A 27,095-nucleotide genomic window follows, 5' to 3' on the forward strand; every position below is an offset into this window, starting at 1 on the left:
GGTAAACAAGTGGTCGATGGGGAGTTACGGATGGTATGTACTAGGTATTCGACTGCTGCTCGTGATTTGTGAGCTGGAACATGTTTGGTATTTTGTGGCGTTGGTGCTCTCGGTGCCGCTGCCCGTTGAACAACACTGGTGGCATCGAGATGGATCCGGTGAATGGGATAAAACATTTGGAGATTCTATCGCTTCTTGCGAACACAATCTCAAGTTCCTCTTGTCAATTGAAGTTTCTTAGTTGTTCGAAGCATGCCGTGATTTCAACATATCCCCAATGTAGGATGGAAGCCTGACGTTTCGTGTCTGGATGCGCGGCGCGATGGTTCCTGGGTTCTGGGCCGGTCTGGTGACACGGGAGAACTGACCCGAGGCACGACATTTGTGTAACATCGAGTGGTTTCCAGTGTAAGTCATCTCGAATCAACTTCGACTCGGAAAGTTTCGATGTGACATCACGTTGTGATGAACCACACCGGCACATGCTTGCTGCTTTTGGGCATACCCAAATATACCGAGGGATTCACAATCAGCGGTGTCCCGTTAGGTGACCATTACTGCTGCCCATTTGGAGAATGGCGCTGTGAAAGAAATTGGTCCCATCTAGCGGCTTGCCCCCCCCCCCCCCCCCGCTTGTCCCGCCCACCAGCTAGAAACCCAGAGAATAATCCCTGCAGTGGGCGGGCATCTCATGGAACAAAGAGCTGGAAGATGAGTTTGTTCGGTGTCGACCCTTTCGTTTGCTTAAATAGACGGGGTGCTTCCCAATCCAACGAATCCACGAGTGAGGCACGCCCTTCTTATAACTATCTCCTGAAATTCTCGTTTCTCGTTTGTTTGGTCTGACGGTTGCTCTGCTCCTTACAAGATGGCGACACATCCAATCCCATGGAGCTGATTGGAGCTGACATCTTGAGGTCTACACAAAACCTGCTCCGGCGTGATGTCTTGTATGAAACATTGGGAAGGCGCGCCGTGAAGCGGCATGGGATTATGGGATTACCCGGGTGGCAACGGCAAACAACGTCATTTGGTTACCACATGATTGGGAATTCACATAGGAAACTTGAGAACTCGGAAGTTACGCCTCGTGGCTTAGGGCGTTTGGGGACTGGCGCGCGAGGAGGGGCCGAAAACATGTCTGAAGCGTTAGATGCCATTGGCCAAGCTCTCAGGAACTCAGAAGTAAGCAAAATAAGAAGACAATTGTGTGGGCACAGGGCTCAACAACCCACGTCATCACACGATGGCAATGGATCTCTCACATGTGAAATTTTGGCCTGTGTATCAGGTAATTGCCAGTTTACACCCGGAAACAGGGTTTTGTTCCAGCCCGACAGTGTTCCTAATACGGTAATGCTCCTTCCTCTGGGGACTAATAGACTTGTGACTCTGAAAACTCTGCTTAGGCCCAGTCTACTTAAGGATTGAACAGCGTGGTTGTTCTTCATCACACATACGACTCTCTCTCACATCGACTGCAAGAAATTTATCGCGATATATTGTGCTACGCAGTACCGTCCTGTTTTTCCTGTCCTTTCCCTCGCTTCTCCCACCGGCCACACAGAAAAGCGGCCCAAACGTCTTTCGACTTCTCACTAACGATGCCAGAGTGTTTATTGCGATACCCTTTTTTCTCTTGGTTTCGATTGTCAATTTAGAGCAACCAATCGCACTCGCATTTACCGCTGTCGAGCGTCTTTTGTCCTCCAGCGAATAGATTACTTCCTTTGGATCTCGCAGTTTGGGGAGTTTGCGCTTGTTTACCCCCGTTCGACCGGGCGACTGAATACATCATGTCATACAACAATATTATGGCGGAGCCAATTGCGGTTATCGGGACAAGCTGTCGCTTCGCGGGCGATGCTACAACACCGTCGCGGCTGTGGCAGCTCCTGGTCAACCCTCCCGACTTGAGCCGAGAAATCCCCCCTTCTCGCTTTAACATCAACGTAGGTTACATCCCAATATCCTGTACCACTTTACTTAATAGTGCTGACATTTGACAGGCCTTTTATCACCCTGACGGAGAGCACCACGGCACGACCAACTCTCCTAAAGCCTACTTCATCGAGCAAGATCATCGCGTATTCGACGCTAGCTTCTTCAACATCTCCCCAAAAGAGGCCGAGGCCATTGACCCTCAACAGCGCATGATGCTCGAGGTGGTGTACGAGGCTCTGGAGTCGGCTGGTTACACCCTCCAACAATACTCTGGCGACAAGGTTGCCGTGTTTGCCGGTCTGATGACTAGCGACTACGACACACTCTCACAACGGGACGAACTCGACACCAGCCAGTACTACGCCACTGGGAACGCTCGGTCAATCTTGTCAAATCGCATTTCATATTTCTTCAACTTCCAGGGCCCCTCCATGACCATCGATACCGCCTGCTCATCCAGCCTTGTCGCACTTCACCAGGCTGTCTTGAGCTTACGTTCGGGCGAATCCAAGCTGGCTTGCGTCACAGGCGCGAATCTGATTCTTACTCCCGAGCAGTTTGTCGTCGAGTCGAGTTTACACATGCTAAGCCCATCGGGTCACTGCCGCATGTGGGATGCCGGTGCTGATGGCTACGCTCGGGGCGAAGGCGTTGTCGCCATGTTCATCAAGACACTGAGTCAAGCTCTCGCCGACGGCGATCACATTGAAGCTGTCATCCGCGGAACAGGCGTCAACTCGGACGGTCGTTCGCGTGGCATCACTATGCCAAATTGGGAAGCCCAATCCCGCTTGATTCAGGACACCTACCGGCGTGCTGGCCTAGACCCCAACAGCCCCATGGATCGTTGTCAGTACTTCGAGGCTCATGGTACTGGAACTAGCGTCGGAGATCCCAACGAGGCACGCGCCATCGAAAACGCCTTTTTTAAGAACGGAAGAAACTGCCATTCTAACACCAAATTGCTCGTCGGTTCCATCAAGACCGTGGTCGGCCACACTGAAGGCGCCGCTGGCCTCGCTGGCCTCCTCAAGGTGATACAGAGCATACGCCACGGCTCGGTGCCGCCCAATCTCCACTTCGAAAAGCTCAACCCAGATGTTGAAAATCACTACGCCGACTTGCTCGTTCCCACTTCTGTCGTTCCCTGGCCAGCCGCTCCGGCCGGTCAGCCGAGGCGTGGAAGCGTCAACTCGTTCGGTTTTGGGGGCACGAATGCCCACGTTATTGTTGAGCAATTTCTCCCTGAGGTGCATAGCCTGGCAGCCATGAAGTTGGGTCCCTTTCTTCAACTGCTTACACCTATCCAGTCTCAGCCCTGCGCAGAGAAAGGCCAAGTTTGTCTTCCTCTTGTCCTTTCAGCCCCTTCCCAGAGGTCGCTGGTTGCCGTCGTCAAGTCATATCGCGACTATCTTGTGCGCCACGATGCTCTCAACACCGAAGAAATAGCCTGGCATAGTTATGCCCGACGGACAGCGTTCTCGTTCCGTCTCTCTGTCTCTAGTCTTTCCGCCTCCGGGCTTGTCGACAAGCTCGACTCTCTCCTTGCTAAAACCGAGACCTCGCCCGCCGTCACGCTCGGGATCCGTCTCCGGTCTCACGATGAGCCACCCAAGATTCTCGGCATCTTCACCGGCCAAGGTGCCCAATGGGCGACTATGTCGCGTGGTCTTTTGCTTTCTTATCGGCCCTTTGCCGATACCATCCGGTCTCTGGACAAGATTCTCCAAACATGTCCTGATCCCCCTTCGTGGACGCTTGAGCAAGAGATCTTGGCCGATGAGCATATGTCCCGGGTGCAGCGGGCATCTGTGTCACAATGCCTTTGCACTGCGATCCAGCTGGCTCAGATTGAGCTTCTCCGCCACCTCGGCATTACATTCCACACAGTTGTGGGACACTCTTCTGGTGAGATCGCTGCGGCGTATGCGGCCGACAAGATCTCCATACGCGATGCCATTTTGATCTCCCACTATCGCGGTATGGGCGTGCACATGGCGCGCGGTGCTCACGGGGTCAAGGGCGCCATGTTGGCAGTCGGCTTGTCAAAAGAAGAGGGTGAAGAGTTCTGTGCAAGCCCGCAGTATTCCAACCGGCTTTGGGTCGCTGCCAGTAATGCACCATCCAGCATCACACTCTCTGGAGATGTTGATGCTGTGCAGGAAGCGTGTAAAGATTTGGTTAGCAGGCAAAGGTTCGCTCGTCCTGTGTTTGTCGACACAGCGTACCATTCCCCTCATATGGTTTCTGCGTCTGTCGAGTACCTCAAGGCTTTGAAGACCTGTCGCATTGTGCCGACAAAAGGAAACGGAACCATATGGGTCTCGAGCGTTTACGGCACTGGAGAGCCGGGCGCTCCTGAGCTTGCCGGTCCTTACTGGAAAGACAACATGGTCAAGCCAGTCTTCTTTTATGAGGCCGTCTCTACCGCACTTGGGACTCTTGGTCCTTTCGATGGCGCCATTGAGGTCGGGCCTCATCCAGCACTGATGAACCCTGTCACTCGGATCCTGAAAGCCAAGGACATGCCGCTCATGCCATACTCTGGCTTGCTCAACCGCAAGGTGGATGACCGTGAGGCGTTTGCAGATTTCCTCGGTTGGATGTGGACTAACTTTGGGTCCTCATCCTCTCAGATCCGTCAGTTCGTTTCCAGCTCCCTACAACCCCAACTCGTCAACGCCCGGCTTGCCGACCCGCCGATATACCCGTGGGATCACTCCCAGGTGTTTTATCGTGAGTCGCGGATTTCTCGTCAGTACCATTTCAAGTCTGACAAACCCCATGAGCTTCTCGGCGTCCGGACCCGTGATGACAACAAACATCAACTGAGGTGGCGCAACATCCTCAAGTTCGACAAAATCCCGTGGGTTAAACATCACAGTTTTCAAGGCGAGGCTTTGCTGCCGGCATCAGCCTACATGGTCATGGCCTTGGATGCGTCCCGGTCCGCCTTGGCCGGCCGCCAGGCTTCTGTTGTTGAACTACGCGACCTGAAATTCTTTAGCGGCATCATCTTGGAGCCGAATGCGCCTGGCGTTGAGGTCTTATTCAACCTGACCATTGAACATGAATCGCCAGACACCATTGTGGCTACTTTCACACTGACCTCTGCCATTGCAGACGGCCGGTCGGACATGAAGAAGAACCTGAGCGGAAGTGTTACCATGACCCTTGGAGAGCCGTCCACGGACGTTTTACCATCACGACCACTGGATCGGGCCGAGACGGTACACGCCAACCCCAAAGGCTTTTACCACATGATGGCTGATACCGGATTGGTCTACACGTCGCCATTTAAGGGTTTGGAGACACTTGAGCGGCGGTACAACTTTGCTTCGGGCACCCTGAGGAAATACCATGAAGAGGACACGACGTCCTTGAGCATCAGCCCGGCAACCCTGGACAGCTGCCTGCAAACCGCCTTCGTTACCATTTCTTCCCCTGGCGACAACACGATCTGGAACTCGTTTCTTCCCGTGGAGATCGAGTCTGTCCGCTTTAACATGTCCAACTGTGACATCAAGAACGCAAACGAGGACCGGCTCGCCGTCGACGCCTACATGACCAGGTCAATGCCCATAACCACACAAACCGCTGCATCCTTTACGTCGGACATTGAAATCTTCAACTCTAACGGAGATATGGAGATCCAGGTGCAAGGCTTGACTGTCGGCTCTCTTAGCTCGACAAAACCAGAGGATGATTATGAGCTCTATCTGACTACAAAGTTTGATGTCGATCCGGATGCCGAGATTGTCGCCGCTGAAACCATCGATCTGGACGCGGCAAACCCGATGCTGGCTGAGAGCTGCGAGCGGGTTGCCGCCTTCTACGTGAACCAAACGCCTATCGCCCGGCCGCGTTCTCCCACCCTGGGCTTGCTCCTAGAGCGGGCCGAGAATTTCTTCCCACCAACCTCATGGCCTCGAGATACGGAGGAAACTCTGGACAGCTTTGTTCGGACTTCTCCGTACTTTGTTGCTCTCGATTTCATTCGCGAGTTGGGCAAGAACTTGCCGGAGGGTCTTGTGGGGATGCTACCAGCGATTGTGGAGGAGGCACATCATCTTGTAGGATTTCAGCGGCATGTTTCCCGAGTTGTTGGTCAGATCGCACACAAGTACCCGAGGATGAGCGTTCTGGGACTCACGGATCCCGAGATGGGCTTGACAGAGCATATTCTAGGCGGTCTCAAGAACTCCTTTGTCCGGTATCGGGCCGGGTCCGCTTTAGAGAGTAATCTCGACTCCCGGATCCCGCTTCACGAAAGTTCCCGCCGAAAGCTCATGGTGGACGAGCTCGATCTGAACGAAAGCAAGCCAGATGAGCGTGGCACATACGATTTGGTGCTCCTTGCCACTTCGATTATTGAGCCACAGAAGACTGCGAGCGCTCTTAAGCTGGTTCGACGGATGATGCGGCGAGGAGGCTTCTTGGTGCTTCTTAATGTATCTCGGAATCCGCTCAAGGACAGGCTTCGGCGTTATGCTGGGGCCTCACCGGAAACAAAATATCCGCTCTCGCCGCCCGACTGGCCTGACCTCCTTGACCAGTGCGGGTTTAGCTACTCGATGAAGAATGGACACCAATACTACCCCCCTGGCCTCTCCATAATCGTTCGCCAAGCCGACTGTGCCGAGAAGCGCTTGCTGCTCAATCCCTTCTCCGATTTCCATCGACTTAATTCGACTGACCATTTGTTAGTCATCGGTGGAAAGAAGAGGGAGACAGCGCTCATCGCAAGAGGCATCTGCTCCCGTCTCACAACCATCCGCGGCGTAGTTGAACAGGCAGACTCGCTCGAGTCGCTCGATCCTGTAATTGCTGCGTCTTTCTCGGCCGTGATTCTTTTGAATGACATGGACAAGCCCATTTTGGGGACCATGACAGAGAAGCGGATGGAGATCCTTCGAGCTCTTTTTAGACCAGAGATGATGATCCTCTGGGTAACCCATCACTCCCGATTCCACAATCCCGATCAGGCGGCCTCATTCGGATTCACGCGCACTTTAACGGCCGAAACTCCCGGTCTGGCCCTACAGATGCTCGATCTCGACACGACCGACACTGCACCAGCAGTCGAAGCGATCACAGAGACCTTCGCCCGGTTGACCAAGTATCGCCTAGCCAAAGACCCCGAGGGCACTAAGACACTGTGGGTTAACGAGCCAGAAATTTATCTGGAGAATGGGCGCCGTCTTGTTCCTCGGGTCGTGCCATGGAAAGAAGCCAACGACAGGGTCAATGCCCCTCGCCGGGTTGTGACAAACAGTGTCAACACGCTGGAAAAGGTGGTGCATATTGTACCAGCCAAACACGACGACGGCGACTCAGATCTCTACGGGCTCAAGGTTGACGACCTCTGTACCCTGGAGACGGCCTCCGGCCAACGGAAGATTCAGGTCGACTATAGCACTGTGGAGGCTGTAAATATCGGAGCACGGTCCTCCTATCTGTGCATCGGACACGACATACACACCGGAAAGCTGCACATCGCGGTATCAGAAAGCAACACATCTTACATCGCCGTTCCGGCCTCGAATGTAAACACCATGGTCAACGCCACGCTGAACCAGCCGCTTTTCCTCGCATTCCTTGTTCGGTACCTTGTTGCGCTCAACATTGCCAACGCAACAAAAGGCCAGTCAATCCTCCTGGTTGAACCGGATGCCATGTTTTACAATTGTCTCAACCAAATTCTCGGGAACTGCGATACCCGCCTCCGCGCGTGCTCATCTAACGCAGCAATGTGCTCGAAGACACCTGGGGTTGTATATCTGCATCATCGTTCTTCTACGAGGGCGATAACGGCTTTTTATCCTCCAGAGGGAGCATGGGTTCTCGACATGTCCGCAGGGTCCAGCAAACTCTCTGACCTATTTGTTCGGACGCTACCTAAGAGTTGCACGTACGCCACCTACTCCTCAGTCCCGGCTTGTCCTCGCAGCAACATTGGGGGCAATAAATCTGCGACAAGTTTGTGGGAATACGCCGTAGCGCTTGCGCTTGCCGAGACGGCGGCTGCGCCGACGGATGTCGCGCCGGCTATGACTGCGGTTCCCGATCTGCTCCGGGTCAAGTCGCCGCTACCGGCCTTTCAAACCATCAACTGGAAGGCTGAGCGTTCCGTGTCACTCACTGTAAAACCTTTGGCAGTCACAAACGCGCTAAGCCCGACCAAAACATATGTCCTAGCCGGCCTGACGCGTGACTTGGGTCAGAGCTTGTGTACTCTCTTTGTCGAACAGGGGGCGCGACACATCGTGCTTTGCAGTCGGAACCCGCCAAAAACGCAGCTCAAGTGGCAGGCCGAAATGATCGCCAACGGTATCACTATCTGCTTCGAGGCCCTCGACGTCACCAACCTCGAGGCAGTCATCTCCTTCAAGAAGAAGCTCGCCAAGACGCTGCCACCCGTGGGCGGCGTAGTCAACGGCGCCATGGTCCTCGACGACCGCGTCTTTTCCCGGATGTCGCTGGATACACTGCACCGAGTGATGCGCCCCAAGACAGTCGGATCCAAGAACCTCGACCAGGTCTTCGACAGCCCTGACATGGACTTCTTCATCATGACATCCTCCTTCGCCGCCATCGGTGGCCACGCCGGACAATCCAACTACGCCGCCGCCAACATGTACATGAACGGGCTCGCGGCGTCCCGCCGGCGCCGCGGCCTCCCCGGCTCCGTCCTCAACATCGGCGTCATCTACGGCCTGGGCTTCCTGCACCGCGAAAGGGACGGCCTCTACTCAGGCCTCGAGCGTGAAGGCTACCCGCCAACCTCGGAGCGCGACCTGCACCACATGTTCACCGAGGCCATCGCCGCCGGCCACCCATCCACCCCATCCCCCGTCTACGACATCACCACGGGCCTGCGCCGCTTCCCCGCGCACGACCCCACCCTCTCCTGGCACCACGACCCGCGCTTCTCACACTTCACACGGCGTGACGACGACGGCAGCGGCACCGCCACCCCCTACACTGCCGCGGCCTCCGCTGCTGCTGCTGCCGCTGCGGAAGCTACCACCGCGGCCTGCAACGCCAACCCACGCCCCCCGCACCACCACCAACAACAAAAACACCACACCCTGCGCTGCCAGCTCGACGCCGCCACCACCCCCGACGAAATCACCCACCTCCTCTCCACCGCGCTAGTCGACCGTCTGCGCACGCAGCTGCAGCTCGGCCCGGCATCCAACAGCAACAACGCCAACACCAACAACGACGACAGCAGCAGCAGCAGCAACGACGCGGCCGCAGCAGCGGCGGTGGTGACGCCGGAGCACAGCCCGACGGAGCTGGGGGTGGACTCGCTCGCGGCGGTGGAGTTGCGGGCGTGGGCGTGGCGGGTGCTGGGGCTGGACGTGGCGGTGATGAAGATTACGAGTGGGGCGACGATTGCGAGGCTGGCGAGGGATTTGGCGGGGGGGGTGGTGGAGGGGCGGGAGAGGAGGGCGAGGGAGGGGGGGGGAGGTGAGGAGGGGGGGAGGGAGAGGGGAGGGGAGGGGAGTTGAGATTGGGTTTGTAAGGGGGGAGGAGGTGGAAATGGTATTGTTGATGGGCTGAGGAAGGATATGATATGATGCGTGGTGGGGATTGTGAGGGAGTGATCAGATTGGGTGGTTGGATTCGGGATACTATCATGCATGAGATTGACAGATTGTTGATACCCCTGGATTTTGTCAGGGTTGTGGGGGGTGGGAATGGATCGCGCGTATCTCGGTTTGTGGGGAAATCTGCAGGGTGGTTAAGGAAATATGATGTATTGTAGAATGTTGTGGATCGCGTAAGCATGTCTTGTGACGATAAATGTCTGTGTTGAACCTGAAAGACTGACGCTCATCTTTTCCCTCGTCGTTCCGAGATCGGAAATCAGAGCTTACACACCACTGGCCAGACGCCCACTGTCGTCAAACGCCGTCAAAATGGCTTACCCAAAAGAGGCATCCGCACCACCCCGCAAAGCGGAGGCACCATGTTGGGCATAGCAGTCGCAGTCAACGGGGCGAGTACGCTAGCCAAGCATGGTGCGTCCCGCTGGACGGAGTTAAAGGCTGTTATACTCCAATACCACGTACCAAGGTTGCGTACCAAGGATTCCTACTTTATTGTTCCTTTAACTTGTCAACCGGGTTGAATTGGATATCCAGGCATCGATGGTTTTCGAGCTCGGATCTCTTGGCAGTCCATGTCTGGCCGACCTTGATGATTCACATTCACTGTTTTCCTTCCCCGAAGGTCTCCAAGTCCCGGGACCCGGGACGCTAGTGTTCTGGCCTCCGGCTAAGTTACACGGTACAACACCCGGAACGGGGTTCTGGCGCGGGGTCCGCGGTCCAGACTCTCGCTCTCGACTGCCCCGAAGCTGGTGTCCCCAACAATTAGTGCTACCCCAGAATGGGCTCCGTGTAATCCGGCGGCAGATTCGCTCCTGCAAGCTGCACCACGTATGCGGGACGCCGACGGGTGATGCCGGGCCGCCCCAATGATCAGTCTCCAGCGGGTGGGACCTGGTGCTGGCCACAAGATGCACCGCGCACCGGATGAGGGGGAGGGGCACCGGTGTGAGGGGCAGCGCAGTTGGGGAAGGTGCTGAAGAGCCGACGAACAGACTTGGGCAGTCGTGTTCCGGGCCGTGGATAACCAGTGCACCTGGCCATTATAAAAACGAACGCAGCTTCCCATTTTCATATCAGAATCCCATTTCTGTGATGCCAACCCCAGCACCGCTGCACCTCTCCCATTACCAACCATCTCGGGACTCGCCACATCGTGCAACCAACCCAACTAATCAACACCACCGCTCCAAAAGTTAAATTCCAACCTCACCCCAACCCCATCCCCAACCCAACACAACACAACCCAACCCCCCAAAATGCCCACCCCCTCCGCCGAACGCGTCGTCCCCGGCTCCCACAACCTCCCCCCCGCCACCTGGCCCGCCAGCCCCACCACCCCCGACAGCGCCATCGACGCGCCCGCCATCGCGCAGCACCTCATCACCGCCCTCAACACCGCCCTCGCCAACCACCACGCCGCCGCCGCCGCCGACCTCTTCGTGGCGGACGACGCGTCGGGGGTGACGGCGTTTTGGCGGGATCATTTGGTGTTGGGGTGGCGGTTGAGGACGGTGAAGGGGAGGGAGGGGGTGAAGGGGTTTTTGGAGGGGTGTTCGGATGGTGGTGGGGGGGTCAGGTTTGAGGTGGATGGGTCGTCGGAGTTTCGGAGGCCGCAGGTGGCGGATTTTAGGCCGCTTGGGGGTGCGAAGGGGGTGATGTTTTTTGTGAGGGTGGAGAATGGCGCTGTTGGGGGCGTGGGGAGGGGGATTGTGAAGGTGGTGGAGGTGGAGGCGGGGGTGTGGAAGTTTTGGACGGTGTTTACGACCCTGGAGGAGGTGAAGGGCGCGGAGGAGAAGAGGGGGGTCAGAAGGGAGAAGGGGGTGCAGCATGGTGGGTTGGAGGGCAGGAAGAATTGGAAGGAGAGGCGGAGGTATGAGAGCGAGTTTGTCGACGCGAACCCGGAGGTGCTGATTGTTGGTGAGTGTTTCTTCCGCCGTCGGGCTTTTTGTCCTTGAGAAAGGTGGTGTGCTGACTGCCATTAGGGGCTGGCCAGTCCGGTCTGACTGCCGCTGCACGGCTCAAGATGCTCGGGATTCCGGCCCTCATGATCGATAAGAACAAGGCCGTCGGCGACAACTGGCGCAAGCGGTACAGCCAGCTCGTGTTGCACGACCCGGTCTGGTACGACCACATGCCGTACATCCCCTTCCCCGACTTCTGGCCTGTCTTCACGCCCAAGGACAAGCTGGGCGACTGGTTCGAATCATACGCCAAGGCCCTCGAGCTCAACGTGTGGACGCAGACGGAGTTAATCAACAGCACCTGGGACGAGAAAGAAAAACTGTGGGCGGTAGAGATCAGGCGCATTCGTGCTGATGGCGTGTCGGAGAGGAGAGCTCTATTTCCCAAACACCTCATCATCGCAACCGGACATTCAGGCAAGGCCTACATGCCATCGATTCCGGGGACGGACTCCTTCAAAGGCGGCCTGCTCTGCCACTCAGGCGACTTCCCTGGCGCCCGTGAGAGCGGCAAGGGCAAGAAGGCCGTGGTTATCGGCGCATGCAACTCTAGCATGGACATCTGCCAAGACTACGTCGAGAAGGGGTACGACGTGACGATGGTGCAGCGCTCGTCCACCTTTGTCATCTCGAGCCAGAGCTCCTTGAAGGTCGCGCTCGGCGTGCTCTACGAGGAGGTCAGCCCGCCCGTGGAAGACAGCGACATCTTTGTTTGGGGCATGCCGAGCCCGGTCCTGAAGTCTCTCCAGGTGGATATCACGACGATCGCGGGACAAGGTGACAAGGAGATTCTGGAAGGGTTGGAAAAGGCCGGCTTCAAAGTGGACAAGGGCCCCTCGGATTCAGGTATTTTTGGCAAGTACCTGCAGAGGGGAGGCGGCTACTACATTGATGTTGGCGGCTCAAAGTTGATCATCGACGGCAAGATCAAGGTGAAGCATGGCCAAGAAGTGGAGCAGGTTCTACCGACGGGCTTGAAGTTTGCGGATGGCAGTGAGTTGGAAGCGGATGAGATTGTGTTTGCGACAGGGTACGACAACATGAGGACCACGGCCAAGGCGATCCTAGAAGAGGAGCTCCCGGACACGGTGGGGGATATCTGGGGTTGGGATGAGGAGGGTGAGATGCGGACTATTTGGACGAGCAGTGGGCACCCCGGCCTGTGGTTCCATGGCGGCAACTTGGCCATGTGCAGGTACTACTCGAGGTTGGTTGCTCTGCAGATTTTGGCCAAGCTGAAAGGATTGGAGTAAGCTTAGGTCCGGGTCGAGGAGGGGGGTAGATTACGAGGAAGCAGATGTGTGACTGCTTGCTTAAAGCATGCCATACCAAACGAGATGTCATATTAAGCCACAATTCACACTCTTGGTCTAATTAGCTACGTGATTCTTTCAGGGCAAACAACGGTTCCATGTTTTGATATCCAGTGGTTGTTGGCCAAAACAGACCTCTGTTGATGACGCAGGCCGGGTCGCCCCTGTTTTGTTGAGCTTGCTTGCATTTACGGGCAAGGGATAGGGGAATAACTCCCAGCCGGTCCTTGTTTCTGAATTAGCGAGCCTTTGCGGGTTGTACTTTCCGCTTTATTGTTCCCCAAAAGGAACATTCATCTGTCGGGCAGGGAAAAAGACTCCATATTCCGACCGCTCATGTGCGTGCCATCTGCCTTGGTCGTCCATTCAGTCAGCTTCCAGCATCGCTAACACCAACATGAGACCCATCCTCCCGCTCATCGCCTCCCTATCATGGACATCAACAAACCACACCTCCGCAAACCCCTTACCCCCCCAGCGCCAGCGCCACCCCCAGCGCCAGCGCCAGCCCCCGCGCCCCGAACTCCCCCGCCTCATCATCTACCACCAAACCACGCACGACGCCTTCAACCGCCCCATCTCCCTCCTCCCCCTCATACACACCCAGCACATCGCCCTCACCCATCTCATCATCGCTGCCCTGCACATCCATCCCGCCGCCACCAACACCACCACCAACAGCACCAGCAGCAGCAGCAGCACCATCCACCTCAACGACCACCCGCCAACCCATCCCCGCTACACCACCCTCCGCGCCGAAACCCGCCTCCTCCAAGCCGCCGGCGTGAAGGTAATGGGCATGGTAGGCGGCGCGGCGCGGGGGTCGTTCGCCGCGGGGACGCTTGATGCCCGTGGTGATGGTGGGGAGGCGGCGTTTGAGCGGGCGTACGCGCTGCTGCGCGGGGTGGTGGAGTTGTATGCGCTGGATGGGCTGGATATTGATGTCGAGGAGCCGATGACGCTGGCGGGGGCGGTGAGGTTGGTGAGGCGGTTGAGGGCGGATTTTGGGAGGGGGTTTGTGGTTAGCTTTGCGCCGGTGGCGACGGCGTTGTTGGGGGGAGGGTTGGGACTGGGGGGGAATTTGAGTGGGTTTGGGTATGGGGAGTTGGAGGGGGTGGTGGGTGCGGAGGTGGGGTTTTATAATGCGCAGTTTTATAATGGGTTTGGGGGGGCAAGCGGGACGGGGTTGTTTGATGGGATTGTGGGGAGTGGGTGGGCGCCGGAGAGGATTGTGGTTGGGCAGTTGACCAGTCCGGAGAATGGGGCTGGGTTTGTGAGGCATGAGGAGTTGGGGAGGACGGTGGCGGCGCTGAGGAAGAGGTATGGTGAGATTGGGGGGGTTGCGGGGTGGGAGTACTTCAATGGGGTTCCTGGGGGGTTGGGGAGGCCGTGGGAGTGGGCAGAGAGCATGACGCGGATCTTGAGGCCTGGACGGGAGCCGGTGTTGAGGATCACGAGGGAAGGGGCGGAGAGGTTGATTAAAGCTTGGGTGGTGAGCGCAATGGCAGGAGATGGCGGAGGCGTTGGGACAGTGGAACGATGGGTTGGGTTGGTGCCGAATGTTGACTACCTGAGTATGGTTAACGAAGAATAAACTTTTCGTCTTTCGAGTGTTTCTTCCATTCGCGTCGTTGGCTTCCTTGCCGTTTAAACGTGACTTTTTCGACTGTTCACTTTCTGTTGATGTTTGAGGAACGGGTTTACTTGCGGACTTTCCCAAGTTCTCGTTCACTATGCAGCTGCTCCGGCCCGCCGCCAGCCGCCAGGCATCTTGCGCTCAAAAAGTTCTGCACCCCCGTCACCTCTCCATCCCCCAGCCCCACTTTCCCACCTCCCAAACATCAAAACCCTCGGCAACACCACCACCACAAGTCCACAACCACACCCACACCCGCCCTCACATATATATCATCCACCCATCCATCCAAAATCCTCGATGGGCCGCCCCGCGGGCGTGGTCGGGCGCACGCAGCTCAAGCAGGACGATCTGGTGCGGATCCAGACCCTCTCGCGCGACGCGCGCATGGGCCCCTCCGAGATCCGCCGCGTCACGGGTTACTCCATCCACCAGATCAAGTACGCCCTCAAGAAGAAGACCCCGACTATTGGCAAGCGGTCGGGGAGGCCGCGCAAGTCGGGGGATGCGGGAGGCGCGAGGGCCAAGGTGGATGGGGCGGCTGTAGCGGCGGTGGCGGCGGTGGAGGGGGTGGAGGGAGTTGATGGTGGGAGTGAGGTCTCTGATGGCGGTGTAGAGCCGGAGGGAAGTGGTGGTGTAGAGGTGGATGGGGACGCCGGGGAGATGGGTGTGGGCTTGCAGGTCGCCGCAGGAGGGTTAGTCCGGTCCGGTCCCTCCATCTGGAGTTCTGTGAAGTGAGATGTCGGTGTGGCGAATTGACTTACTGACTGGCTGCGTTGCAGGGAGTTTGTTGGGCAGGCGGGACCAGAACTATCGGTTAACCAACTCATGCCTGAATACCAAGAACCACAGCAACAGCAACCGCAACAGCAACAAGAGCAACAACCACCCGCTGAACAAGGTGGCCCCGAACAACACCCAGCAGAAATGACACACGAACTCGGGAAAGACCAGTGAGGGTGGTTCATTTTTTCTATTAATGCCTATTTCAACTTATTTTGGCACAAACTAAAACCCGGGGACGCCCAATAAATCCTCAATTCCTTTTTGTTGATAATGGCTACCGGAAGAATCCGGTTGAATTCTATTCTATGTCTAAGGTATCTATCTATCTTCAACCGCCGCGTGCAGTGAAATCACTGGAATATGCTGTGTTGATAAACCGAAGGGTCGATGTACGCCTTGCCCACACGCCGGGTATTAAAACCCCAGCGAATCTGGGAGGCCATCGCGATCTCAGTGCCCAGGTGCTGGGCAAAAGTCCAAGCCAGGCCGGGGTCCTTTTGGAATCCACGTCCCACCAGCGCCACGTCCAGCCCGTCGTCCTCCAGCAGGTCATTCGCCTGCTTGCCATTGGTGATGCTCCCCACCGTCGCCACGAGAAGCTTGTCTCCGACAGCCTTCTTGACCGCGATCGCGAACGGCGCCTGGAAGGCCGGGCCAGACTTGACCTTCTGGGCGTGGTGGACGCCACCTGAGGAAATATCGATCAGATCGATCGCCCCCTGAGCGGCCAAGGCCTCGGCGAACCGCACGGTGTCCTTGGCCGTCCAGCTCTCCGCGGGCAGCGTCTCCTCGACCCAGTCCGTGGCCGAGACGCGCAGGAACACAGGCACCTTATCGCCCACGACATCACGCGTGATCTGCGCGATCTCCAGCGGCAACCGGATGCGGTTCTCAAACGAGCCACCATACTCATCAGTGCGCGTGTTAGCCTCCGGCGCCAAGAACGACGAGAGCAGATACCCATGCGCGGCGTGAATCTCAATGAAGTCCACGCCCGCCTCCATCGCCCTCCTCACCGCGGCCGCCCAATCCTCCTTAAACCCCTCAATCTCCTTCGTCCCCATCGCCTTCGGCCGACAATACGACTCATCAAACGGCACCTCACTCGGCCCCACCACCCTGTCCGGCCACCCGCCCACCTTCTCCGTCGCCACCACCGCCTCGCTATACTTCCACGGCGCGACATTGCTCGCCTTGCGCCCGGCGTGCGCGAGCTGGATGCCCACGACCTGGTTCTGGCCGTGCACGAAATCGACGACCCGCTTCAGCGGCGCGATCTGCGAGTCCTTCCACAGCCCCACGTCCTGCGGCGTGATGCGCCCCTCGGGACTGACCGCCGTCGCCTCGATCATCACCATGCCCGGCCCGCGCTGCGCGATGCTGCCCAGGTGCATCAGGTGGTAGTCGGTCATGTGGCCGTCTTCGGCGGAGTATTGGCACATGGGTGCGACCTGGGGGTGGGGGGGTTAGTGTTGGTTCTGGGGTTCTGGGGTGCTGGGGGGTGGGTAAGGGTTGGGGGGGCGTACACCAAGGCGGTTGTGGAAGTTGACGCCGCGGACGGTGAAGGGCTGGAAGAGCTTGGGTACGGGCTTGCCGTTGCTCTGGGGGTTGGCGGCTGTTCCCGCGGGAGGGTTCTGGGCCGGGGTGAAGTAGGAGAGACCGGGGGCGGCCTCGATGTCGACGTCTGGAAGTGCCATCTTGGTGGTTGTTTGGAGACAATGTGCTTGTTGCTTTGGTGTTTATTGCAAAATGGTTGATGGTGACATCGTAGTAGAGAAACAGGCTAGTCTGAGCTTTATATACAAGTCCTTCAAAGGGAGTAGGTAGTCAAATTATCACAGACCTTGACCCACTTTGCTGAGCAATCTTCAACGTCCGGAATATCTATATGTCTGCTTTGAAATCGCGGAGAATCGCCGAAGACCAAGGTCCTGCGGTCCCACCACGGTCGGTTTTAGTTTTCTAGGTCTTGGCCACCACTCCACATGAAGCGGAGTTGGCTCGGCATTCGTTGTCGTGGCGGCTGGGCGGGAATTGTACGCCCTGCATTTGAAGTGTTACAGAGCCGTAAATATTCCCTATTTTCCGTTTAGGTTTGTGTTGATGGTCTTGGAGATATCAGTACCACCCACCCATACGATCCTTTGAGTTAGATGTCAGCACTAATGTCTTCCCGGGCGGGATATCCCGTTCTTCCGCCAAGACGATGGATGGGTATAAAATATTTGGTCTGGTGGGTCATTCTGGTGGCGATACACACAACTGCCGGTGAACCATGATCATATCGTCGGTGTTAAGCTTAACTTAGTTTGCTTACAAGAACAAGTGAAGGCACCATTAACCACCGGATGATAATCTGAGCCGGTTTACAAATGCACTAAGAATATCCACTATCGCGTATTAGTTAGCCCACATTCGATCTTTTATACTTCGTACTTCCTCAGCATGAAGTTCTTTTCTACACTCATTTGCCCTTCGTTGATACGTAGAGAGGAATAAACGCTTCCAAAACATCACCTACAACGACCCTTAATGAGAGCTCATGCCAATGAACCCTAGTACCGAACCATACAGTGTGTTCATTCTGGTTGATAGCCGGGCTAGAAGCAGTGTGCCAAGGGGATTACCTATGCACCATAACATCGCAAGCGGGATTCAACTACTAAGTTCAGCACTGAACCTTTGATACCCATCGCAGTTGTTTATTGGAGGCTATGGCTATCTGGGAACTCTTCGCGGTGTTTCGAGAAACCGATGTTGGCGGATCCGAGCCACGCAATGAAAGCGGCATTTAATAATACCCTGAAATGTTATTTTCTTGAGAGATGATAATGCCCATACATTTGTGGTTTCGTTGTCGCGCATCGTTATTATCGAAAGAGTCACAGAGTTCCCAGTATCCTCGACGAGGAAGTGAGCTGATACCCCTGAGCCCCAAAACGGCAGTGATGCGAAGGGACACAGCCCAGTCTTGCCTCCACATTGTTTCGCAAATGATCATCCACTTGTTTTGGGGGAGGAGGTTCGAACAAGGTTTGTGTTTATTGTTCCTGGGCACTCCAGGGCCTCGCCCGTTGTTGTAACGCGTGGCTGAGTTCCCCTCGTTTCAGCTGCGCGGTCGCATCTCCATCCGAGCGTTCTCGACTCAGCGCCACAGGGAGCATCCCACCACAATGGACCTTAGCCCTCCATGCCAACGCTGTCTGCCAAAGTGTGCTACTCATGCAGTGAAACAGACAAAGCTTCAGTCAAAACTCCACCTTACTTTGGCCATCCGATCTTTACCATTCAGGTATAACCCAGTAGTACTCCAGCCCCTGAACAGACTCGAGTTAAAACGGGCGCCCATCTCAACGGCAATTCCCTCTTCCTTTCTTGACAGTTGTTCTCTTCGAGCTTGTTGTTTCCTGTCGCTTGTCTCCATCCTTCATTCAACACCATCCAAGACCAGCATTGACTGCTGCACTTTCGTTCCGCAGCTTTTTTCCCATTCTCTCGCTTGGTTCCGGTAACCAAACACTCCCCAAAAAACAACATCAAAAACAACAAGACAAAATGCATTTCACATCCTCCTTCCTCGCCGCCGCGGCCCCTCTCCTCCTCCTCGGCAGCTCCGCCTCTGCATTTCAGCACCGCGAGCGCGGTGTAGCCGGTAAGCTCCCCCCTTCATACCTGTCCCCTCACCCCCAACACAACACTAACACCCACCTCACAGCAGCAGCAACATTCACCACCTCCATCCTCCCCGCCGGCAACGTCGCCGCCACCGCCGCGGACGCCGCCAAGACAGCCGCCGCTGGCTGTGGCGGTGCTGCCGCTGCTGCTGCTGATGTCGCTGACGCCGCGGATGGCGCTGATCAGACTGTGACCAACTCCCGTCTGCGGAGGCGGCAGTTTGGGAAGGGGAAGGGCAAGGGCGGTGGAAAGGGGAAGGGCAAGGGAAAGGGGAAGGGCAAGGGTAAAGGGAAGGGTAAAGGTGGCGCTGCTGCGGGCGGTGGCGCTGCGGGTGGTGCTGCGGGTGGTGCGGCGGGTGGTGCGGCTGGTGGTGCGGCGGGTGGTGCGGCGGGTGGTGCGGTGGGTGGTGGTGCTGCTGGTAACGGTACTGATACTGGTGCTGGCGCTGGTGCTGGCAACGGAGCCGGTTCTGATGCTGGTACTGGTGCTGGTGTTGATACCGGAGCCGGTGCTGATGTCGGAGCTGGCGCCGGGGTTGGAAGCGGATCTGGTACCGGCACCGACAACGGAATTGGTACTGACGCTGGAGCAGGCACCGGTGCTGGAACGGGCAGTAACACTGGCACTGACACCGGGGCCGGCGGTTCGGGTTCTGGCTTTGACAATGGAGCTGGCTCTGGAACTGGCACTGGCACTGGTGCCGAGTCTAACAATGGGGCTGGCGCCGGCACTGGAACCAATACCGGAACCGACACCAACACTAACGCCGGCGTCGGAGCTGGTGCCGGGGTTGGTGATTCTGCCAATGGCGCTAGCACCGGGACTGGAGCTGGGGCCGACTCGGGAGCGGGCGCTGACATTGGTGCCGGAACTGGTACGGGAGCAGGCGCCGGAGCCGACGCCGGAACTGGTGCCGGAGCGGGTGCCGGCCTTGGCGCCGGTCTTGGCGGGCTGGGTGCCGAGCTCAAGGCCGGGCTCGGGGCTCTGTTGGGTGGCAGAGGAGTTGATGCTGATGCTGAAGCCACAGCGTAAGACATAGTGGCTACACGAGCCGGGCTATTGACGCACTTCCTATCTGGGAAGATGCTTTGACCTCGTGGGCAGTTGTCGCTCCGCCAATGGCCGGGATTTTGGAAAGGGGCAGAGTGGTTTCAACTTCTTGCATGGTATCAAAACGATAACCTTCATATGAATATCTATCTGCCTTGCCTTGCTAGGTATCTACCAAAGCTGCCATCAATACCCTAAGGTACTATCCATAACTAGTTACTACATTAAATTCCTTCCGCCTGATGGCTTGTAGGCTCATCTCCGTGAGAGATAACATCTGCAGACATTGCTGCAAGGGAACCTCTGTCGCAACGAATGAAGGTTCGACATTGGCAAGCTTGCCTAACTCGATGTCAATGAGGCTTTGAGGTGCATACTGGGTGCATGTTAGTTATGTATGACCTCGAAGTTGTGGATCCTGGACCAGCTGAGCAAAATCCCCAGGGGTTGTGGTGTGTGGCTTGCCCATCGTCATCTCGGCCCGGGCCGGCATCTCGGACATCCGGAACTCTTCAATCTCTTTGACGTGGAAATGACAATCATTCCCCTAAGCCTAAAAGTTTGCTTTTGAGGGTTTACAGGATTGAAGTAACTGAGATGGAGAGCACCCAGCTCATCCGACTCGAGCCGTCCTCATCCGCAATACCTGCAAATTAAGGGCGACAAAGCCCTAGTCACTCGTTTAAACCATCTCCTGTCCTTCATTTTTATCTTTTTGTTCCTTTTCAAAATGCATTTTTTTACCATTGTCGGTCTTGCGGCCGCAATCGCGTCGCCGCTTGCTTCAGGGGCGGTAACGCCACCTGCTCCCAACCTCCGGCAGCCCCCTCTCCCTATCCCCGCCAACCCCAGGTCGGCTTCCGCCGTTGTGCTAGCCAGAAACAATGAGGTTCCGGAGGATCTCGTCATCCCCGATACCTACATCATCAGGTACAAGCCCAGCCTCGATGTTCTCAGAAGACTTCAACACGAGGAGGACGTCGACAGGATGGCCAAGAACGATGCGAAGAGGGGCATCTTTGACAAATTTGATATCCCGGGCCTGCAGGGCTATGCGGCCGAAATTTCACCATCGGAACTCAAGAATCTCACTGAGTGCGAGTTGGTAAGCGCGTGTGAGGCATCTTCAGGGGCTTCGTTAACTCTTGCAGATTGATCTCATCGAAAAAGACACCATCATCAAGACCACAGCCGTGGCTGCGAGCCCAGCACTCGCCAAGCGTACCATGGTCAAGCAGTACAACGCCCCTTGGGGCCTCGCCCGCATCTCTCACCACAGCCGAAATCGCCGGGACTATGTTTACAGCGACACCGCCGGCACTGGCACCGTCGTCTACGTAGTCGACACGGGCATCCGCACCAGCCACGCCGATTTCGACGGCCGCGCCATCTGGGGTGCCAACTTCCTTGCCGAGACCTCCGACTCGGACGAAGACGGCCACGGAACCCACGTTGCAGCGATCATCGCCGGCAGCACGTACGGCGTAGCCAAGAACGCGACCGTTATTGCCGTCAAGGTGCTCGACAAGACCGGCACGGGGAGCATGTCCGGGCTGCTGCGGGGTCTGAACTGGGCGGTGGACGACGCTAGGAGACGTGGCGTGGTGTCCAAGACGGTCATCAACATGTCCGTGGCGGGGACCTACACGCAGTCAGTCAACGACGCGATCAAGGTCGCGACGGATGCCGGGATTACGGTTGTGGCGGCCGCCGGGAACAAGAACGACGATGTGGCGAACTGGTCGCCGGGGTCTGCTCCGACGGCGATCACGGTCGGGGCCATCGATGAGGACGACCGGCGTGGGGAGTTCTCGAACTGGGGGCCCGGCGTGGATATCTTTGCCCCTGGCGTCAGCATCAACAGCGCGTACAACACCGGTGACCACGAAACGGCGTGGCTGAGCGGGACCAGCATGGCGACACCGCATGTTGCGGGGCTGGCGGCGTATTTTATGGCCAGGGAAGGGCTCTCGGGGAGTGAGGTGACGGAGCGAATCTTAGGTGCTGCTAACAAGGGGGTTGCCGACAGACACGACGGTGCGGACAAGATTGCGTACAACGGAGACGGAGAATAAAGTTGGGAAGGAAAACGGCAAGTACAAACGTTGGGGCTAACATTGATTCTAATTCTTGTGAAAAGTTGGTGCCAGTTGGTCAAATGTCTATAATGGTCCAGTTCATAAAACTAATACATCTTTCTATGCCCCATCCATGTCTCCTAACTCCCTCCTGCTACCACTTGACCGTAACATATGTAAAGCAACATATCACCAACATCAACACCGTCCCCCTGAAAACAAACCCAACCCCAATAACAGCCCTACATCGCCCCCAAAACCCCCTTCAAGATCTTCATATCCTCATTATCCCTCCTCTTCCTCTCCATCTCCGCCACCAACGTAACCACCACCTCCCCAAACTGCCAATCCGTCAACCCCTCCCTCAGCACCACCAACCGCCCCTCATTCCGACTCGTCCCACCCCCCGCCTCGGCCCCATCCCTCGCCACAAACCTCGCCACATACCCACCCCCCACCCCCCCATCCTCCACCAACACCAACGCCCCCTCCTCCACCACCCACTTCAACCTCCCCTGCGAACCCACCCCCAACCCGGTACAACTCACAAACTTCTTCCGAAACCGATACTTTCCCCCCCCCACATCCCCACCCCCACCGAGGCCACCACCACTGCCATGCAAATACGCCTCCACCTTATCCGTCGTCAGGCTGTGGAACAGCGCCCCGCCCAGCTCCGGCCCGCTGCCGTCGCCGCCGCGGTGGATGGTCAGCTGCGGGGTGAGGGAGAGGGAGGACGGGTACAGGATGGTGAAGAGCGGGGTGGAGCGGTCGGGGGTGAGGAAGGTCATTTGGCGTTTGGCGGTTTGGATGAGGGGGTATTCGGGGGGGGCGTAGGGGCGGTTGTTGTAGTTGTTGGGGGTGGCGGTGGTGTGGTTGGCTGGGTGGTGGTAGGGTTGTTGTTGGGGTGGGTAGGGCTGGTGGGCGTATGGCGGGTATGGGCCGTAGGGATGCGGGTATCCTTGAGGGGGGAAGTTCGCGTTTTGGTTCCAGCCCATGGTGCTGGGTGGTGGTGGGAAGCCCTGGGAGAACTGGTTTTGGGATTGGTGCATGTTTGGTTGTGCGTAAGGGGGTGGTGGCCCAAGAGGGGTGTTGATGTATGACATGATCTCTCCTGAAGGGCAATATAATATGCTTGAGTCCGTGTTTGGTGTGTGCTCGGCTTGGTTCAAATGTCCAAAGTTGAAAAAACACCTGAAGTTGGGCTTTGGTGGTATTTGTAACCCGGCCCAGGCCAGGAACAACCTATCAAGGCCGAACCATAGCCGTCAGCCTGACGACACAGGAGTGAACTCATAGTGGTCAAGGTAACGGCCAAGACAGCTCTCCGCCTCCTTACTCGTCCTTTAGCGGAGCGGATCACTTCCCGAAATGGAAACATAGCTGGCCAAGAAACGCTCTGCGGCGCAGCCCACTGTCAGCGAGGTTCCCAAAACGTCCAAACCAAGCGCCCGAGGGCATGGATCTGAAGGCTATCTTGGCGTGCAACCAATTGTGTGTACGGATTCCATTTTGTCTTCAATCTCAGTTCATAGCGGCGGCCTCAACAACCCTGATATCCTAGGGATCTACATAATCCTGGGTGGCTCAGGTGGCTCCCCTTTCCCAGACACGTGCCAGACTAGCAGACTCCCACATGCTCCCGGGCCGCTCATCGAGCATGTCGTCATTTCAGCTTCTTTCAATGCTGTACTAGTCCAATTCAACAACGCACCGAGGCCGTATCGTGCCGTCATGGGTAGATTCTAGCCTGAGCACGGCCCGCGTCACGGGTGTATGCCAGCGACTTTCTTCCAAGGGATGTTAAAACCTAAAGGGTGCTTTACATGAAGCGCTGAATGCCCACTCACATTGAAGTCTCCCATGTCTAGGTACCTACTTTACAGACTCAGTGGCACAAGGTAAAGGCGTGTCACAAAAAAAACCAAATCTCGTATGCGCAGGCGCAAATCGTGCAAAGGTCCTTCAATTCTGGCCCTTTAATGGGTTGAAGTTGAGAATGCCCTTCACGTACTTCCCCGCCCCTGGCAAAAGCGGACTTTCGTTATCGTACAACGAGAAGCCTGTCCCAAACTCTCCCCCCCAGAGATACTTGAGCGACACCGAAGCTCTATCTCCCTGGCCCTTGCCCATGCCTGTTGCCGTCGTGGCTGACATCTTGTTGCGCAGAATGTCGATGGCATGTGCCCAAACGCCGCTGTGTACCGCAATGCCGCACAGGCTGAACCGCCAAATGTTGTTACGGAGGCCACGGCAGAACGCGTTGAGCGCTTTCTCGTCGAGTTTGAGGTAGTGGAGATCTAAGTAACGTATCTCAGGCAGTTTCTGAGTACTGAGAATGGAATCGGCCGGATACGAGCGTCTAACAACCTCGCCGGTGTCGATGGCCATCTCATTGAAGTGGAGTTTTAAGATGCGTAGATGCTGCCCACACCGTGATAGGATTGTCCCTACGAAAGTGTCGAGATGGGACTTGTCTTCGTGGGAGAGGGGTGTCTTTCTGAGTCTCCCAGCGTCTCTGAAATTCATTTCGAAAGATTCCAGCATCTCGCACGCAGCGCCCAACTCGTCCCACGCTGGTGTTTCGTTGTGGTCTTGAGCATAGATCTTCAGGAAGTTGGCCAAAGCCGGTAAGCTGCTCATACTCATCTGAGTCATGGAGACACGTGCTCGATGTAAGGTTATTGGTAGCTCCCAGAGCAGTCTCACAGATTCCAGAGTACGGACCGCCTCTTTTATCGAGAGAGACTCGTACCCGATATCCCGTGAATTCACCGGGCTCGACATCAAACGAGAAATGATTCTGGTATCATTCAGCGCTTCGACGTGGTCGTGTCTCAGGTAGTCTGGGACCGGCTCCCTGAAATGCAAGCAATGAACATTGGGCATCTGCGAAGCGGCCGCCGCAAGTGAGTTGGCAAAATTGCTGTTTTGGAGGACTTCATGCTGTTCCTTTAGTAAACGGCAATATTCGGCGTGTCCTTCTTGGAAGATCTTCTGGTATTTCGAGAGTGGCCGTACAAGCACTTCTCCGGCCTCTGCTGCACGAACGCATTCCGCCCATTGATACCGTATACGGTTGTAATTTTTCATCGCCCGTCGTAGTTCGGTCGCCCTCTGCACTTCTCTGTATTCGCTGTGGGAATCGGCCTCCTCGGGCCCGAAGTCTTCCTCGGGCCCATTTTCATATGTGCAGCACTCTTCGAACGTAGCCACGGCTGCAAGGCGGATCTCCTTAAATCGTGCAATGCTGTCGGCGTACTCCTTTGGCCGATACCCAATGGAAACCTGGATACCCCGGACGCCGGCCGCCATGAGTGGGGTTTTCGAGATCTTCTCAGCTAAATCGAGGGAAACCCGGGTAGGCTCAACCTGTAGGACGGGAAACAAGAGTGGTGTTGCCAGCTCATAGAACAAGCGGCAAACGAGGCGAAGTTTTCAGAGAGTCCGCCTTCGTCTGCGGCTTCGTGGACCTCCATCATATTCATCCCAGTCAACGCCGCGGCGCCAGTGCGCAGCCTCCGTGATGGCGTCATCCTGGAAGTTGTGAAAAATGATATGCCAGACGTCTAGGGGCACGTCGGTAATTTTGAGAGGCCGTAAACCGCCACGGGATAGCTCCAGTGCTTTGAGACGAAGTAGTTGTCGCCGGGGCTCAAATACGCGTGAGATGGCGTCCCATTTGGCGTCTCGTATCACCATCGCCGCGGGCTTTGGGAATGGGCAGCACTCATCCCGCTTCTTCATTTCCAGCCCAGGGAGTAGCAGGTTCTCCTTGATATCGAGACGGCGCAGCTCGTCGTAAGCCGTTACAATATCGACAGACGATGGATCAGGTCTCGTGCCAAGCCATGCCGCGATGTCGTGCGACAATGGCGCAAGGATATCGTCGAGATCTGGGACAGACTCTGCTCTACCAGATGATTCGGAGGAGTACTCGCTGATTTCGTCGGAGTCCATGGCTTCTGAAAGTCGAAGTGGTTGGCCGTCGATGGGTGTTGTTTTTTCCCGATGGCCGCGATGAATTACGGGAAGGGGCAGGCTGCCACTCGATGAATGTATAGGTGATATGGGTTAACAATAGTACCGATTTTTCCCGGCGTGACGGCCAATAGCAATTAGTATATACCAGACAGATCAACTCAGCTCTGTTCATCTAATTACAGTCCTAAAGTTAAGAAGTCGTCGACACCGGATTTATCGTAAGATATTTTTCACTTCTTGCAGTCTACCATGCAACCAACTGGAGTAATTATCGCCCTTTTGAGCGGCCTTAACTAACTTGAAGTACCTATCCGACCGACAGCCGGTACTTAGGGTGGATGCGTTGCAGGGTCCCTACCACGACTGGATGTCGGCGGCAACAGACGCGCGAGACTCTACGAAAAGGTCATAGGACGGAGCCGGCGTTGAACGAGCCAACAGCCATTGTCGCCTGGAAAGGCTCTCCCTCGCTAGCTCTGTCCTCCCACTCCAAGAACGACATGGCATGCGTGGACCACCAACACGGGATTTAACCCATGTTGTGATTTGCGTGACAATACGCCATTTGACAAATCGGCAGTTCCCCGGCAACCGGTATTCTCCCGGATTTGCGGTTCAGCTGCTTCGCCGAACCAGCCGGATGTGTGGGGCCGTCCGGCACATTCCCGGCGACGGGTCTTGGTGGCTTCCTTTCACTTAGCTTTGGAGGGTTAGGGTAAAGCTCCTCGAGAACACACAACCTCGCGCAGGGAGGGGGGTATGAGCAACGCCCTTGTTTGCTTGCATCGCCGGGACACGCGAACAATTTCTCGATATCGCCAAGGACAGGACTCGAGGGTCTGCGCAGAAAGCAGAACGGCCATCAACACACTAATGGCGCCACGCTGTTCGACGTCGGTGGCCGCAATGAGATGCTTCGGTTTCAAAATCTTGGGACTAGTTTCATGCGGGCTGGCGGGCCATGCGCAGGACTGCCGAATTCGAATGCCAGTCAAAGTTGGGAGTGGCTGAAAAGAATCCTTGATATGTCTCAACCCCCGCGCGCC

The 27,095-nt window shown here is 56.5% G+C and overlaps 9 protein-coding genes across 9 annotated transcripts; 7 read left to right on the top strand and 2 right to left on the bottom strand.

Annotated features, from left to right (window-relative positions):
- Positions 1 to 1,796: 1,796 nt before the first annotated feature.
- Positions 1,797 to 9,461, top strand: F5144DRAFT_539024 (uncharacterized protein; the record flags this gene model as incomplete). The annotated part of the gene is made up of 4 exons (XM_066787111.1): positions 1,797 to 1,952; positions 2,010 to 7,250; positions 7,707 to 8,892; positions 8,968 to 9,461. The coding sequence occupies 4 exons, from the start codon at positions 1,797 to 1,799 to the stop codon at positions 9,459 to 9,461; spliced, it is 7,077 nt and encodes a 2,358-aa protein (XP_066639853.1).
- A 1,006-nt stretch (positions 9,462 to 10,467) lies between these two features.
- Positions 10,468 to 12,921, top strand: F5144DRAFT_517942 (oxidoreductase-like protein). The gene is made up of 2 exons (XM_066786652.1): positions 10,468 to 11,483; positions 11,549 to 12,921. Exons 1-2 carry the CDS (start codon positions 10,823 to 10,825, stop codon positions 12,778 to 12,780), a joined length of 1,893 nt encoding a protein of 630 aa, XP_066639854.1. The 5' UTR covers positions 10,468 to 10,822; the 3' UTR covers positions 12,781 to 12,921.
- A 444-nt stretch (positions 12,922 to 13,365) lies between these two features.
- On the top strand, positions 13,366 to 14,532 carry F5144DRAFT_582452 (glycoside hydrolase superfamily). Its single transcript, XM_066789496.1, has one exon. The coding sequence runs from the start codon at positions 13,634 to 13,636 to the stop codon at positions 14,432 to 14,434; it is 801 nt and encodes a 266-aa protein (XP_066639855.1). The 5' UTR covers positions 13,366 to 13,633; the 3' UTR covers positions 14,435 to 14,532.
- A 244-nt stretch (positions 14,533 to 14,776) lies between these two features.
- Positions 14,777 to 15,433, top strand: F5144DRAFT_605644 (uncharacterized protein; the record flags this gene model as incomplete). The annotated part of the gene is made up of 2 exons (XM_066791448.1): positions 14,777 to 15,171; positions 15,259 to 15,433. The coding sequence occupies 2 exons, from the start codon at positions 14,777 to 14,779 to the stop codon at positions 15,431 to 15,433; spliced, it is 570 nt and encodes a 189-aa protein (XP_066639856.1).
- Positions 15,434 to 15,528: 95 nt separating this feature from the next.
- On the bottom strand, positions 15,529 to 17,171 carry F5144DRAFT_353730 (uncharacterized protein). The gene is made up of 2 exons (XM_066784324.1): positions 16,789 to 17,171; positions 15,529 to 16,713 (listed from the first exon to the last, which is right to left on the bottom strand). Exons 1-2 carry the CDS (start codon positions 16,957 to 16,959, stop codon positions 15,613 to 15,615), a joined length of 1,272 nt encoding a protein of 423 aa, XP_066639857.1. The 5' UTR covers positions 16,960 to 17,171; the 3' UTR covers positions 15,529 to 15,612.
- A 1,646-nt stretch (positions 17,172 to 18,817) lies between these two features.
- F5144DRAFT_632522 (uncharacterized protein) lies at positions 18,818 to 19,969 on the top strand (the record flags this gene model as incomplete). Its single annotated transcript, XM_066792500.1, has 2 exons — positions 18,818 to 18,914; positions 18,978 to 19,969. 2 exons carry the CDS (start codon positions 18,818 to 18,820, stop codon positions 19,967 to 19,969), a joined length of 1,089 nt encoding a protein of 362 aa, XP_066639858.1.
- Positions 19,970 to 20,564: 595 nt separating this feature from the next.
- F5144DRAFT_353744 (peptidase S8/S53 domain-containing protein) lies at positions 20,565 to 22,185 on the top strand. The gene is made up of 2 exons (XM_066784325.1): positions 20,565 to 21,092; positions 21,139 to 22,185. Exons 1-2 carry the CDS (start codon positions 20,718 to 20,720, stop codon positions 22,060 to 22,062), a joined length of 1,299 nt encoding a protein of 432 aa, XP_066639859.1. The 5' UTR covers positions 20,565 to 20,717; the 3' UTR covers positions 22,063 to 22,185.
- A 392-nt stretch (positions 22,186 to 22,577) lies between these two features.
- F5144DRAFT_582458 (uncharacterized protein) lies at positions 22,578 to 23,360 on the top strand. Its single transcript, XM_066789497.1, has one exon. It carries the CDS (start codon positions 22,683 to 22,685, stop codon positions 23,166 to 23,168), a length of 486 nt encoding a protein of 161 aa, XP_066639860.1. The 5' UTR covers positions 22,578 to 22,682; the 3' UTR covers positions 23,169 to 23,360.
- A 228-nt stretch (positions 23,361 to 23,588) lies between these two features.
- Positions 23,589 to 26,034, bottom strand: F5144DRAFT_517952 (uncharacterized protein). The gene is made up of 3 exons (XM_066786653.1): positions 25,539 to 26,034; positions 24,775 to 25,406; positions 23,589 to 24,612 (listed from the first exon to the last, which is right to left on the bottom strand). Exons 1-3 carry the CDS (start codon positions 26,023 to 26,025, stop codon positions 24,031 to 24,033), a joined length of 1,701 nt encoding a protein of 566 aa, XP_066639861.1. The 5' UTR covers positions 26,026 to 26,034; the 3' UTR covers positions 23,589 to 24,030.
- Positions 26,035 to 27,095: the final 1,061 nt, after the last annotated feature.

This window comes from Chaetomium tenue (assembly GCF_020726465.1).
Source record: "Chaetomium tenue strain MPI-SDFR-AT-0079 chromosome Unknown F5144scaffold_6, whole genome shotgun sequence".
NCBI classification, from domain to species: domain Eukaryota; kingdom Fungi; phylum Ascomycota; class Sordariomycetes; order Sordariales; family Chaetomiaceae; genus Chaetomium; species Chaetomium tenue.